Below are 12140 nucleotides of genomic sequence, written 5' to 3'. Positions count from 1 at the left end.
AGAGTCCCCCCCCACTTCCCGCAGCCCCTTTCAGCCCTGGGGGGCCGCTCTAAGGTCTCCCCGGAGCCTTCTCTCCTCCAGCTGAACCCCCCAACTCTCCCAGCCTGTCCTCACAGGGGGGGCTCCAGCCCCCCCAGCATCTCCGTGGCCTCCTCTGGCCCCGCTGGAGCAGGTCCGTGTCCTTCTGCTGTTGGTGCCCCAGAGCTGGGCCCAGCCCTGCAGGGGGGTCTCCCAGAGCGGAGCAGAGGGGGAGAATCCCCCTCCGGTCCCACGTGCCCTTATCAAAGCCACGCTGGCCATCCCCATCACTCCTGATCCTCCGGGAGGATCCGTGCCGGAGCAGCATCTCCAGAGCCAACTCCGCTCCCCAGCTGCCCGGCAGCAGCCGCCGCACGGATAGTTTTGCGTACGTGTATCAGCCGCTGTTCAGCACCAAAGCGTCAAACGGAACATTTGACTAAATACCGTAAAATGGAGGAGGAATTTTGGGTGATCCCTTTTGGTCGTTAAGGGGAAGAGCTCCCCCAAACCGTTCCTGAAAGACCAGGGGTGAAGGGTGGTATTCCCCAGCATCGTGCACGCCCCGGCTGACGGACGTTGAGCTCAGCCTTTGCTCTCGCACTGAAGGTTGCCTCAATCAGGAAGATTCATGGTTTTGGAAGAAAACGAACATGTAATTCACTTTCTGGCTGAAAGGGGAAATCCTCTCCGCATCTCTGCAGGTTTTAAAGCAACACCCCACGAGACTGGGTTGTTTGGTTTTTTTTCTGAAGGTCCAGATCCGGTCCCTCAGCTTGGCGGAAGGGAGCGCACACCTCGGGTTTCTGCAGGGTCACTTCTCAGTGCTGTAATTCCCAGGCCGCCGAGCACTAACGCCAGCCGCTTTGGCAACGAGGTATTTCTTTTCCACTGCCCAACAAAGCAGGTATTGACATCACCAAATAAGCCGTCAGGTCTCACTGGTTAAAATGTTATTAAAAAGCTTCCAAATCCCTCAAGGTCAAGCTTTAAAAGCACCTTTAGGCCCGGCGCTGAAAGCAGAGTTACGCTGCGAGGGGCTGGGGAAGCTCCGACCCCGGTGACGGGGCAGCTCTGCCAACGGCCCTCTGACCTCAACACCACGCGCCGACAGCACCTTATTGAACAACAATGAAAAAAAAAAAGAAGTTACTTTCCTTTAAAAAAAAAAAGTCTATGACCAGGGATTAGGAGGTTACAGTTTCCACAACGATATCAGTGGGCTGATCCATTTCCAGCAGGGACAGCACCGATTCCTTGAGTTCTTCTGGGGTGACCCCAAGCGGGTCCCCCTTGGCGACCTTGTGGAGCACCGTCCCCTCGGCACCGCTGGGCTGCTGCCGCACCATGGCTGCCAGCCTCAGGCGGTACTCCTCCGCCTCCTGCTCCTTCCTTCGGAGCTGGCTGCGATATTCCTGAGCCTTCTGGTTCGCCTCCTGCAGCCGCTGCTGCAGCACTTCCCTTTCAACGCTGCCCTGTGGAAAACAAAGCGGAGAGAGCCCACGGTGTAGGCCCAACCCGCCACACGGAGCGCTCCGACACCTACCAGTTACAAAAGCAAAACGCTCCGAGGCGGTGCTGGAAACGGGCTCGGGTCGAGTTCTGTTGGACTGGTTTGCTCAGCCCGTGTCACCGGGGGCAGCCAGGACACGGGGAGGCACCGACTGGGTGGTGGGTGTCGGCCCCCCGGCGCGGGGAGGCACGCTGGGGAGTTAACGTGGGAGCTCGCCATCAGGAATTTCCAAGGTTGGAAGCAGGTGAGACCACGATGCGAGAGAACTACAGAGCCGTTAGTGCTGAAAAGTTGGGAGGCAACTGAGAGGGACGTTCCTCCTCCCAGCAGAGAATGATGGCGAGTCATTCCTGCTGCTTTAGGGAGAGCTGAGCCTTGGCTCACACCCAGCCCGCGTGTCGCGCTTCTACAGGAAATCCTAAATAATCTCAGCAGACGACCACGATTCATCTCAAAACCCTGAGCTACAGCTTCAGCACAGGCAAAACAGGCACACGAGGTTTAGCTGGCTCTTCTCCTCCTCCCTGCACTGCACCGAGCATCGCCGCTCCCCACCGCCCGCGTGTTCCCTGCAGGAATGCGTGTGGGAAGGGCGGGGAACCTCGGGGCACAGCTCGTCACAGAGACACCCCCGGGCTCTGCTCCTCCGTTCCAAGATGGTTTGGGCAGACCAGGAGCCCGCCATCCCCAGCACAGCCGAGGAACACGCAGGACACGACGGCAATCCGAGTTACAAGCAGGAGTATCTACCTTGTCTTCCGAGTCATCTACATTTTGTTCTACTTTTTGCTTCTTGGCTGGCGGCTCTTCCTCCTCTTCTGCGTCATCTCCGTCTTCAGCGAGAGTCTCTTCTGCAACCTGACCAGCAGGTACAGTTAAAACTGAAAAATTAAAAGGTGACAAATCATACAGGGCGAGACATGCACAGATGTTTCCCAAAGACTTCTCTGAAGTCAGCGCGTCAGCGCGGGCCTGGGGAGACGAGACCCGCCGAAGCCTTCCCGGAGAGAAGAGAAACTCCGGTCCGGGTCTCCAATTTTTGTTATTCAGGCCCCTGAAATTCCCGAGCATTTCACCACAACAGGGCTGGCAGAATCCAAAGTCAAAGATTTGCACGTCAGAAAACACGTGATGTAAGAACTATCATTGCGATGCCTCAGTAGCACAACTAAAAGCCGAGGGAGGCTAAGCAGGAGGAACAGAAGCTCTGCTCGGAAATCCCAGCGCGCGGTCGCAGGGGCTAAGCTCTGAATCAGCTTTGAGCACAAGCAAGAGCTGTAAATACTCCAGAGAACAAACACATTTTCAATCTGCAAACTGGGGTTTTCACTTTGGGAAGCCAGTAGCAACGATTCTACTTGAATTCGATTTCTTGAATAAGAGAAAGGCACCACGTGAGCTACCGAAGGTAGCGCTACCTAAACAGCTCTGCCTTTGTCTTCCTTAGACGAAGAACGGGTTTTTACTTGTAGTAATTTGGCAAATTTGGCAAATAATTCTGAGCAATTAACAGCTTCAGAGAACTGCTTTTGACTCGTGAAGCCTGTGAACAGGCAGAGCTGACGTGACCACCTCCCGCTGCAGCGCCGTGTGCATGTCGCAGCAGAGCGGCTCCGCTTCCTCATTTTCCTTTTCTCCACCCAACTGTTAATCCAAATAACGGAGCATCCCCGGGACACGCCGAGAGACTTGCTGGTAGCAGACAAGGCTGATGAATTACATCCCTTGAGGAAAGAGAAAAATCACTGCGGGAGCGCTCTGGAGCTCTGCCCTGCTTTACTGAGCACCACTTACATCTGCCTTGTAAAACGGAGAGATCACACTGCCCTAGGCAATGCAACTAGTTATGGGAGGAAGAGGCAGATTTAAGCTGATATTAATGGCCTAATACTAAGTTTTACAAGAACAGCAGAGTGATTGCTAAAGGTAAGAGGCTGCAGTTTCATCAGCCGAGCGATTTTACTCCCAGACAGGGAAGTTCACCATGAAATAAAGGAATCGCCTTCGCCCGGCTGCCGAAGAGACAACGGCTGAACCGGGCATTTCTGCTCAGGGTGTTCGGTTTTAATGCAAAGATCGAAATACTGAAGCACAGCAGCATGTAGTAAGCTCCGAACACGTGGCTGGCAAGCTCTACCACTGACATCAGTCCCAGAGGGATTTTAACCCCTCCCGGAGCCCGGCGGTCAGGCACGGATCAAGCCAGGTCGCACCCGCCGCCAGCCCTGCGGGGCTCCACGGGGCTCACAGGCAGCACTTAATCAATTTTATTTTTTTGTCTTTTTGGAGTTAATCCTCACGCTGCCTTCCGAGCCCAGCTCCTCCTTACCTTGCTGCCCATCCTGCATGGTCAGGATGAAGGGCTGGCTGAGGCCGCCGGCGGGGATGGCCGTTTGCAGGCTGCCCAGGGAAACGCCGTCGGTCACGATGGCGATGACGTGCTGCCCTCCGCTGCCAACCACGTGCTGCAGGGCAGAATCGATGGAATTTGCCTCCGCTACTTCCTCCGTCTTACCTTGAGAGAAATAAAGCAAGCGCCAAACAAAAAGAGTCAGCGTTTCCTTCTCTCTTCCTCGAATAGAAACTGAAGTGAAGAAAGCTCAAGTACGCGGCTCGAGGCTCCTGGGATGCTGCTGCCAAAAAACAAGCTGCAAGTACAGAGAAACACGTTACCGAGACATAAAGTCTGAGCAGGGGAAAGAAAAGAAAATCCACTACACCTGAACAAAACAAGTCCAGTTCTGGAGTAAACCCAGCGGGTTTGGGGTAAATTAATAAATACCAGCATCTGAGCACTTGAACTGAATTAAAAAGCCCGGAGCTGGAGGCAGCTGCCCGACAGGCCTGGCCAGGCTCCCCCCGCGACCCTTCTCCCAGCTCCAACGCAGACAAGCCCCACGCAAAAATCCTCTTTGTGCCTCAAGAGCCCCGTCCCCACGGGCACGGCCCAGGCGACCCCCAGGAGGCTATCGAGCATGGCCGGGTGACTCCACTCCCCGGGACACTTTTTGTGTGTGACCTAACAGCTCGTACAAATAATCAGGATTTCAACCCTGCGGCTGCATCCTGCTCCCGGCGCAGGAAACAGGGGGGGTCTGACCCGCTGGGGCGCTCCGGGTGCCAGGGAGGAAAACACTCCCGCACCCCAGGTCAAGGCGTCGGCACCAGCAGCTTGAGGAAGTCAAATGGCTCCTCTCTGGGTTCTAGGAAAAACGCTTAGCTTTGGGGAAAAGAACCGAATCCCAAGGGGAAAGGATTATGTAAACTTTATCAAACCCTTCAATCTGAAGTTAACGAAAGGTCAAACAGGACACTCTACAAACATACCGTAAAAGATCATAAAAAAACCCGAAGAACATGCCCAAACCTTTCCGTAAGAAAAACTACCAGAGCCTCCAGAGACTCAAAACATTGGCTACCAACATTTTACACCAAAGCAGGGACAGAAAACACTTCAAGGTCCTTCTTAAACAAATACTTGTCTCCATTTACTTTGCTACGAAGTAAACCTACGTTCTAGAACTCTGGGGGCTTTTTTTAATATAATTGTTAAAGCACATCAGGAGGACATACTGTCACGTCAGGCTCAGACAGGCTGGCTAACAAAAATGAAGTTACTTCTACTGGTAACAGTTGCTCTTTTTTAAAATTAAATTTGAACGGGGATTAGCAAGAAAAAAAAAAACAAATACTGCTTCACTGCTTCACAAATATTTGTCATCATCTCCTCCTTACCCTTAAAGAAGGCCAATGTACCTCCACATCTTACATTTCCTTCGATTTCCTGGCCAGAGCTACACAAATTTGAACCGGCGTCTGCCCGGTTTCCCCTACCTGGGTCTCTGTTTGAGTTGGGCAGCGGCGCCGATACCTCGGCGAGGGCCGCAAGCGCAGCAAGCACGGAGGTCGATGAATTGGGAAACTGCGCCGTGGAGATGTGAGAGTCACCTGGTGGGGAAAGACGAGGGCAAACGGAAGGACCGTCAGGACCTGCCACACCTAAACGGCGAATGACGCACTCAGAAGGCAACAATTTGGTCTTCCAGAGATCAAGATAGAGGCTGTGAAGTATTTTCTGGGCTGGCAGTGGCCAGCAGAGACAGGGAGGTGGTACAGATCATTTTTCAGTGACTGACTGTGAAGGGCTTTGATGCTACTTGAGCACAGACTGCACCCACTCAGAATATTTTACGATCATTTTAATCGAACCGAAAGCAAGTATTTTAAGTTTTTTCTGAACCACATCACAAAAAGAAGAGCACAGATGACCCGATTTGCTCCAGCTTGGCTGTAGGAGGCAGGGGAAGGCAGGCTGCCTGCCGGGCCCCCGGGCTGCCCAGCTCCCCCCGGGGAGACAGGGGCGGCCCTTCGAGCCCCGGACGGCCGGCGCTGGAGCCCGAGGGCTGGGACGTCCTGCACAGCGGTTCCTACGCACGGAATTTCTTGGCTTCGCGTCGTACCGCCGCTTGCAAAAAACTGCAAGAAGCTGAAAAGCATTTTAAACTCGTCGGCTACCACGAGTAAATTCCAGCACCCAAGTTCTTCCCAAACTGGGAGAGTCTCCAGCTCGACTTCAGGGGCCAAAGGTTTTGGCACAAGTCAGTTCAGAGCCTTTTGCTCCGAGGCTGAGATCAGCCGCGCGTGCGGGTCCGTCCTTCCTCCCCGGGCAGGTTGGGCAACGGAAAGACCCCGGTTACTGCAATGGGGTATTGATTTGAACGAGCTAAACAAGCCTTCTCACTTCCCAAAAAACAATGTTTCTTCCTCCAATTGACCACGGTAACTCCTATTCAAAGGCCGACTTCATAAGAATGAACAGGAAATTAACTAAACGGGCGCAAACTCAGTGCATAAAACCCACAATTCCTCTTAAAAAAAAAAAAAAATCCTGTACTTCACTGCCAGCTAGATAAACAGATTATAAGCACACAAAGGGAAGTTCATCTGAAGTTCTCCCGCCTTAACCCTTGCGGCCTATTTTCTCTCTTTGGTGCCAGCTCCTGGTTTCAGGAGTTTGTTCAGGGGTTATTTCCAAAGGACGACACTTGCAAAAGGTCGTGGGCTGGGCACGTGAAAAAAAACACAGGACTAGTGACTGTCTCCAGCAGCTAAAGGTACTCGTTCGGCTTTAAAAACTTTTTTCAATAAAGGAAGACATCGGGAATTTAAGAGAGGCAGGAAAAAAATTATTAACCAGACGTGCTAAATCAGAGGGGTTTGTTATAATGAAGGTGCAGTCGCTGATGCCCTCTTGTGGGAAATGAGGAAAAAAAACTCCCGACGTGACCCAGGGCAGGGGACACCGGCTCTTCCGAAGCTGCCCGGCTACTGCTGATCCTTGCAGTGTCGCGGGGGGAAAAGCCCAGGGTATTTTAGTCCGGTCCCATGCGGACAGTAAGCTGCCGCCGCCGCGCTGTGGCACCGAAAGGCGATTACGGCGCAGGATGTACGAGGATGCACGAGGGGAGACGGGGATTTACAAGGCCAAGAGCTCATCCGGAGGGAGCGCTGCGAGGCCGCGAGGGGACGGGGCTGAACTTCCACATCAAAGGGATGGAGGAGATGGAAGAAGAGGAATGATTTCAGCTGAAGGGCTGCATTCGCACCAGGAGAAAGTCCGAACGGGCTGTGAACGTGTTTAAGCTAAAAGGAGCTTTCTAACAGGGCGCTGGTCGCCGTGACTCCCACCTGGCAGAGCCTGACCTGTCTGCAGGGACCAGCACCGTGGCCAGAGCGTCCTCCCGGCTGCAAAACCCCCAAATTTTATGCCCCTTTTGAGTTTGAGGAATGTCCTTGACCGACGATGCCGTGCGCCAGCCACGCTGCAGCTTCCTCACGTTTTCCCCTCTCGGAGGGAGGGGCTGTCGGTGCCCCGAAGCTGCGAGCAGCCCTGGAAGCTTGGAGGGCAAGCCTGGAGCTGGCTGAAGCGGCCGTGGCCAGGCCCAGGCAGAGAGGTCGGGGTGGGACTGCCCAAACCGGGGGTTCCCAAAGCACTCTCCAGCATGTGAAAGCTCCCACTGACCAAAGAATTACTCACAGGCAGAAGTGTTTGCAGGATGAGGCCAAATAGCTTCACAAAACTTGTATTTGGTAGCCTCCTTGCGACTGAAAAGAAACAATGGTTTGGATTTCCCCAAACACAGAAAACTCGCTTTAAGAGTTAACGATGAAAATTGGAATTACACAAGAAAGAATTCACGCTCAGCCTTGAAAAGTGTTTTCCCCACCAAAATAAGGCTCACAGGAACAACGAGGAACCTAATTATTTCCATCCAAGATGTGGGACAGAAGAAATAAGGAGTAATCTACATATCCAAGAGTCCTGCTTGCTCTGCAATTTCCTCACCCAACATTTACACACAGTAAAACATTCCCTCAGCTCTTGTAGCCAGGGAAGAACAAGGTAAACTGTTCCCCAACCGCTCGGCAGCGCTCAGGATTTGGCACAGGCCATAACTCTCATTATTCCTCTGTTGCAATCAGCCAAATCCATTCTCTCAAGCTCCGTAACAGACCTGGAGCAGCCCCACAGCTGAGCTCAGCAGAGCTTTGCCACGCACAGCGGCGCCACCTTCACTTACATCAGCCAGAAATCTGCTTTGTTACCTTCGATGGCAAAAAACGTTCCGGGGCAGGAAGCAGTAGTTGGGTGTGTTTGGCTGGATTTCACCACTTTTCCTCTACTAAATAACCATCTGCCCTCTACTGGTAGGCAGCCTCAGAAACTTTTTTCACAACTTTCCCACTCAAGGTCACGTAAAACCTTACCTGAGGTTGTTTTGGCGTCTGCTGAAGAGACGAGACTGGCCAGATTGAAAACTTCTCCTGGTGACAGAAGAAACGGTGAGGTGAGAGTCACAGTGCTGGTGACGGGGTTCGTTCTCTCTGGATGAGTGTTTACCTGGTTCTGCATGGCTTCCTAGGAAAAGAGCGGGGTCAGGCACAAAGTCATCAGGCTTTCTGTGCTGAGGAGCATCTTTCAAACATTTTAGAGGCAGATTATTTCGCTCTGCAGCACGTCAGACACACCGGTGAAAAAAAGCTGTGATAAAACTACCACCTGAACTTGAAAACTTGTGAAACAACAGCTCAAGGTGCGTGGTAATAAAACCCCAACACCCCCCAAAGTCCTAGCAGGCACACGCCGGTGGATCTAGAAATCCAACACACCTCATCCACCTCCGTACTTCCAGCTCCCTCTGCAAAGAGAAAACGATCCCACCGGACACAACAGGATCCCTGTAGCGCAGAGGCGGCTGCGGGGCAGAGAATTACCAGCAAGTTTCTCCCTCCCGCATCTACCTGCAGCATGACCAGAGTCTCTGGATTGTTCTTGTCCAAAGCGATATCGAAAGCCGATTTATCGAACTTGCTGAAAGCGTGGACGTCAGCTCCGCATCTGAGGAGCAGCTCGACGACGTCGCGGTGGTTGTGCTCCGTCGCCCAGTGCAGAGCCGTCATTTTCAGCATGTCCTTGGCGTTTACATCGGCCCCGTTCTGAAAGAAAGCAGCTTTATTTGCCTGCGCGCTGTCCCCTCTCAGGGTCTTCAAGGTGGTGCCTCTGCGTTTCAGCATCAACGCTTGACCCTGAGGGTGATTTAGACCAGCCTTAACGTTAGGCCGGGTTGTCTGTACTTACGCTGATGAGCAGCTCTACAATGTGAGTGTGTCCGTCGGCCGCAGCCATGTGCAGTGGCGTCCGGTCCACTTTCGTCCGGGCATCTCTGCTCACGCCGGCACGAAGCAGCACTTCAGCTGTCGAGTAGTGGCCGTACTGGGCAGCCAGGTGCAGCGGCGACGTCCCGAGCTGCGGGCGAGTTTACAAGAGTTACTGTCGGTCCACAGCGGGAGAGGACAGCCACAGCAATCACCACGTGTACGTCCGGCAGTAATTAGAATTACAAAGCTTCTGGAAGAAACACATTTATCCTTTTTACCTCCACTCAGAAATAGGGGGCCGCCCATCCAATAATTTTCCTGATAAACCTCAGACTTCTCAGGGATCTGAGCCTCCTGGTCCCCTGAGCCTCCTTCCCACGGCAGAGCGGCGCAGCTCTCACGGCAGGTGAGGTCCCGCTGTGCAGAGAAGGGCCCGGGCACAGCAGCCCCAGGCTCTGCTGCCTCTCCTGCAGTTCACCCCTTCCCCTCGCACAGCTCGTTAGTCAGGAAAGGAACCCGACTGGTGATGGAAAACGGCTACTGACGGCTTGTTCGTTATTCTCTGGTTCTCTGTTCATCCAACTGTTACCCTTCAGCTTTGTTAAAGCTTTTATTTCCTTTCCAGCCCCAGGACGGGCTGGTTTGTTTTCAGGTTTGGGGTTTAAGGAAACAAAAAAACTCCTAAAGATGAGTTTCTTGACTGCGAAAGTTTAAACAATTAAATAAACTTTTTGTAGAACTTCCTATTACCGAGAGGTTTAACAGTTCTTCCCACTTGACTTGACCCATCATTTTGCTGCTGGGAACTGCAATTCTCAAAGCATTGAATCCTGTACCTGTTGGTGGCCCCAGGACAACACGGTACCTGTCACTGTGCTCGCGGGCATCAGCCTGAGATCAACCCTTACACAAACGTCAGATCATCTCTGCCTAAGTCTTGGTTCTTAAGAGTGCTTTATCTGGAATCCCCTCCAGCACAGGAATCCAGAGGTGCTTTTTCTGCCAACCCACGCTCTGGTGTCACAGCTCCGGGTTCCACCCGCACCTTTCAGGCCCAGCACTACGGGCGCAGGCACCCGCGCCCGCTCCCCCACGTACCCAGTCGGTGGTGAAGGGGGCGCCGCTCGCCATCAGTTTCCGCACTTCGTCATCTTCGCCCTTGCGAGCTGCTTCGAGCAACCTCTTCCCTAGGTCCACTAAGGACATCTTCACACATGGGAACAAGTACTGGCCGAAAGCTGCTTTAAAAGACACAAAGAGAAAACGAACAAAGAGCAGTGAGGCGGAGACCTGGTAAAAGCGCCCATCAGGACACGCCATCTTCCCACAGAGCCAGGCCCAACACACGCATAAATATTTAGATTTTTCAGTTCCGTGCCCTGAAAAACCAAGCAAAGGCAGCACAGAGGCTCAGCAAAGGGGTCAGACACCAGAAGCCACCAGAGCTCCTGCTTACCTCAACAGCACCTTGCACGGAGACGAAGACTGGCCCATGTGGATCCAGTTCCAAGAGCAGAACCTACAAAAACAACAGCAAAGCTGTTGGCACCCCACGCACATCATTTGGATTTTTAAAGCACTTTTAAGATGATTTAATCTCCGAGACCCTCTCACTGACCCCAGCACTACCAGCTAAGCCTGGGGGAAGGAAGGATCCCTGTTCTCTGCCCGTAGAGCATAAAACAAACCTCAGTGACTCCAACGCCTTGTCCAAGGTCGTAAAAGGAGCAGCACCCAAAAGCTGGGCTCAACGTACCACACAACAGTCTCTATCCATCCCAAGCTCCGCAGAGCACAGCGTGATGACGGCACTAGCGAACCACGGCGTGTTCTGACGCCGGGGGTGCGCTGGGACACCGACCCAGGGCCGACTCGAGCCGTCGATCGCTCACGCGGTGCCTTCAGTACCCAAGGTCTGTGCGAAGGGGCGCGGCGCCACCCCCCAACAGCCCCTCCGGCAGCATGAGGCCCTCCCCTTCAACTCCAGTGCTATGAAATAGTCAGAAAGCTCTATTTCTTCCTTTATGTCTTGTTCTTTCAAGAGAAACACCCCAGCCTGTCCTGAGTGACGAACAGGACCCGCTACGAGTAGCGCCAGCCCCTGACAGCAAAGGCAAGCAGCAAACCTCCCCCCTGCAGCTCACCAGGGCCCCCTGCCCGCATCCTCTCCCTCCACAATTCCACAATCTCACTTTCTAAGACTCTTTTTTTAGGGCGTGCAGCTTCTTCCGAGCGCGCAGTCATTACGCGCAGCCTAAAGCTCGGAAGTCAAGAGCCCAGAGCAGGTACTCAAAGAGTTCACCCTGCAGCCAGAACCTCGGCGCATTTATAATCCGTGTGTTTGACCACCACAACCCCCTCTTGCCCTTTAGGATTTTCCAGTTTGGGTTCTGTTGTTTGGTTTGGGGTTGGTTTTTTTTTTTTTTACCCTTTCTCACTTCTTGCGGGACACCGTCTATTTCTCAAACGTTCCTTCTCATCGCCACACGTCGAGCACACGCGCGTGTTTTCCGGGCACGACTCGTTGCACCCATCTCTGGGCTCCGAGTTAACCACCAGCTTGCGAGAGCGGCGCTTACCACCCTGGGCAGGTTTGGGAAAGAAAGAAGCGGAATCCTTAGGAAAACCAGTCATTTCTCTCCTCCTCGTATCAACCCGAACCTTTGTCGCTAATTAAATTATTCGGAGGCCTCGCATTCCTGCTCTCTTCCCAGCAGGATGCTTCCAGGGAGGATTTCAGTCTGAGGCTCCCTCTCTTTTTTTTTTTTTTTAATTTTTTTATTTATAAATATAAAAGTTATTTACAGCATCCGCAGCTTGGGCTGCTCTTGACAAACTCCTCCACCTCCCCTCGCCGCTTTTCAGAAGTAACAGGGAAGAGAACGCTTCTCCAAACCCCTCTGAGCAGTCGGGGGGGGGGCGGCAGACCCGCCTCAGGACGCCCCAAAAC

General features: G+C 53.2%; 1 protein-coding gene across 5 annotated transcripts; it reads right to left on the bottom strand.

The window, feature by feature from the left end:
- Positions 1-759: 759 nt before the first annotated feature.
- GABPB2 (GA binding protein transcription factor subunit beta 2) lies at positions 760-12111 on the bottom strand. 5 transcript variants are annotated; one of them, XM_026867137.1, is made up of 10 exons: positions 11996-12111; positions 10647-10709; positions 10289-10431; positions 9171-9338; positions 8834-9028; positions 8300-8450; positions 5366-5479; positions 3861-4046; positions 2282-2412; positions 760-1493 (listed from the first exon to the last, which is right to left on the bottom strand). In XM_026867137.1, exons 3-10 carry the CDS (start codon positions 10394-10396, stop codon positions 1206-1208), a joined length of 1341 nt encoding a protein of 446 aa, XP_026722938.1. In that variant the 5' UTR covers positions 10397-10431; positions 10647-10709; positions 11996-12111; the 3' UTR covers positions 760-1205. The 5 variants fall into 5 exon arrangements, with proteins under 5 accessions (XP_026722938.1, XP_026722936.1, XP_026722939.1 ...); XM_026867135.1 differs by having other exon boundaries at positions 10289-10428; positions 11996-12110; XM_026867138.1 differs by lacking the exon at positions 11996-12111 and adding an exon at positions 11629-11935.
- Between the last annotated feature and the right edge of the window lie 29 nt (positions 12112-12140).

Source organism: Athene cunicularia, unplaced genomic scaffold (genome assembly GCF_003259725.1).
Source record: "Athene cunicularia isolate RWA unplaced genomic scaffold, athCun1 SCF_173, whole genome shotgun sequence".
Classification (NCBI taxonomy): domain Eukaryota; kingdom Metazoa; phylum Chordata; class Aves; order Strigiformes; family Strigidae; genus Athene; species Athene cunicularia.
The sequence above is the reverse complement of the archived record's forward strand: the minus strand, read 5'-3'. Positions and strand labels throughout refer to the sequence as shown.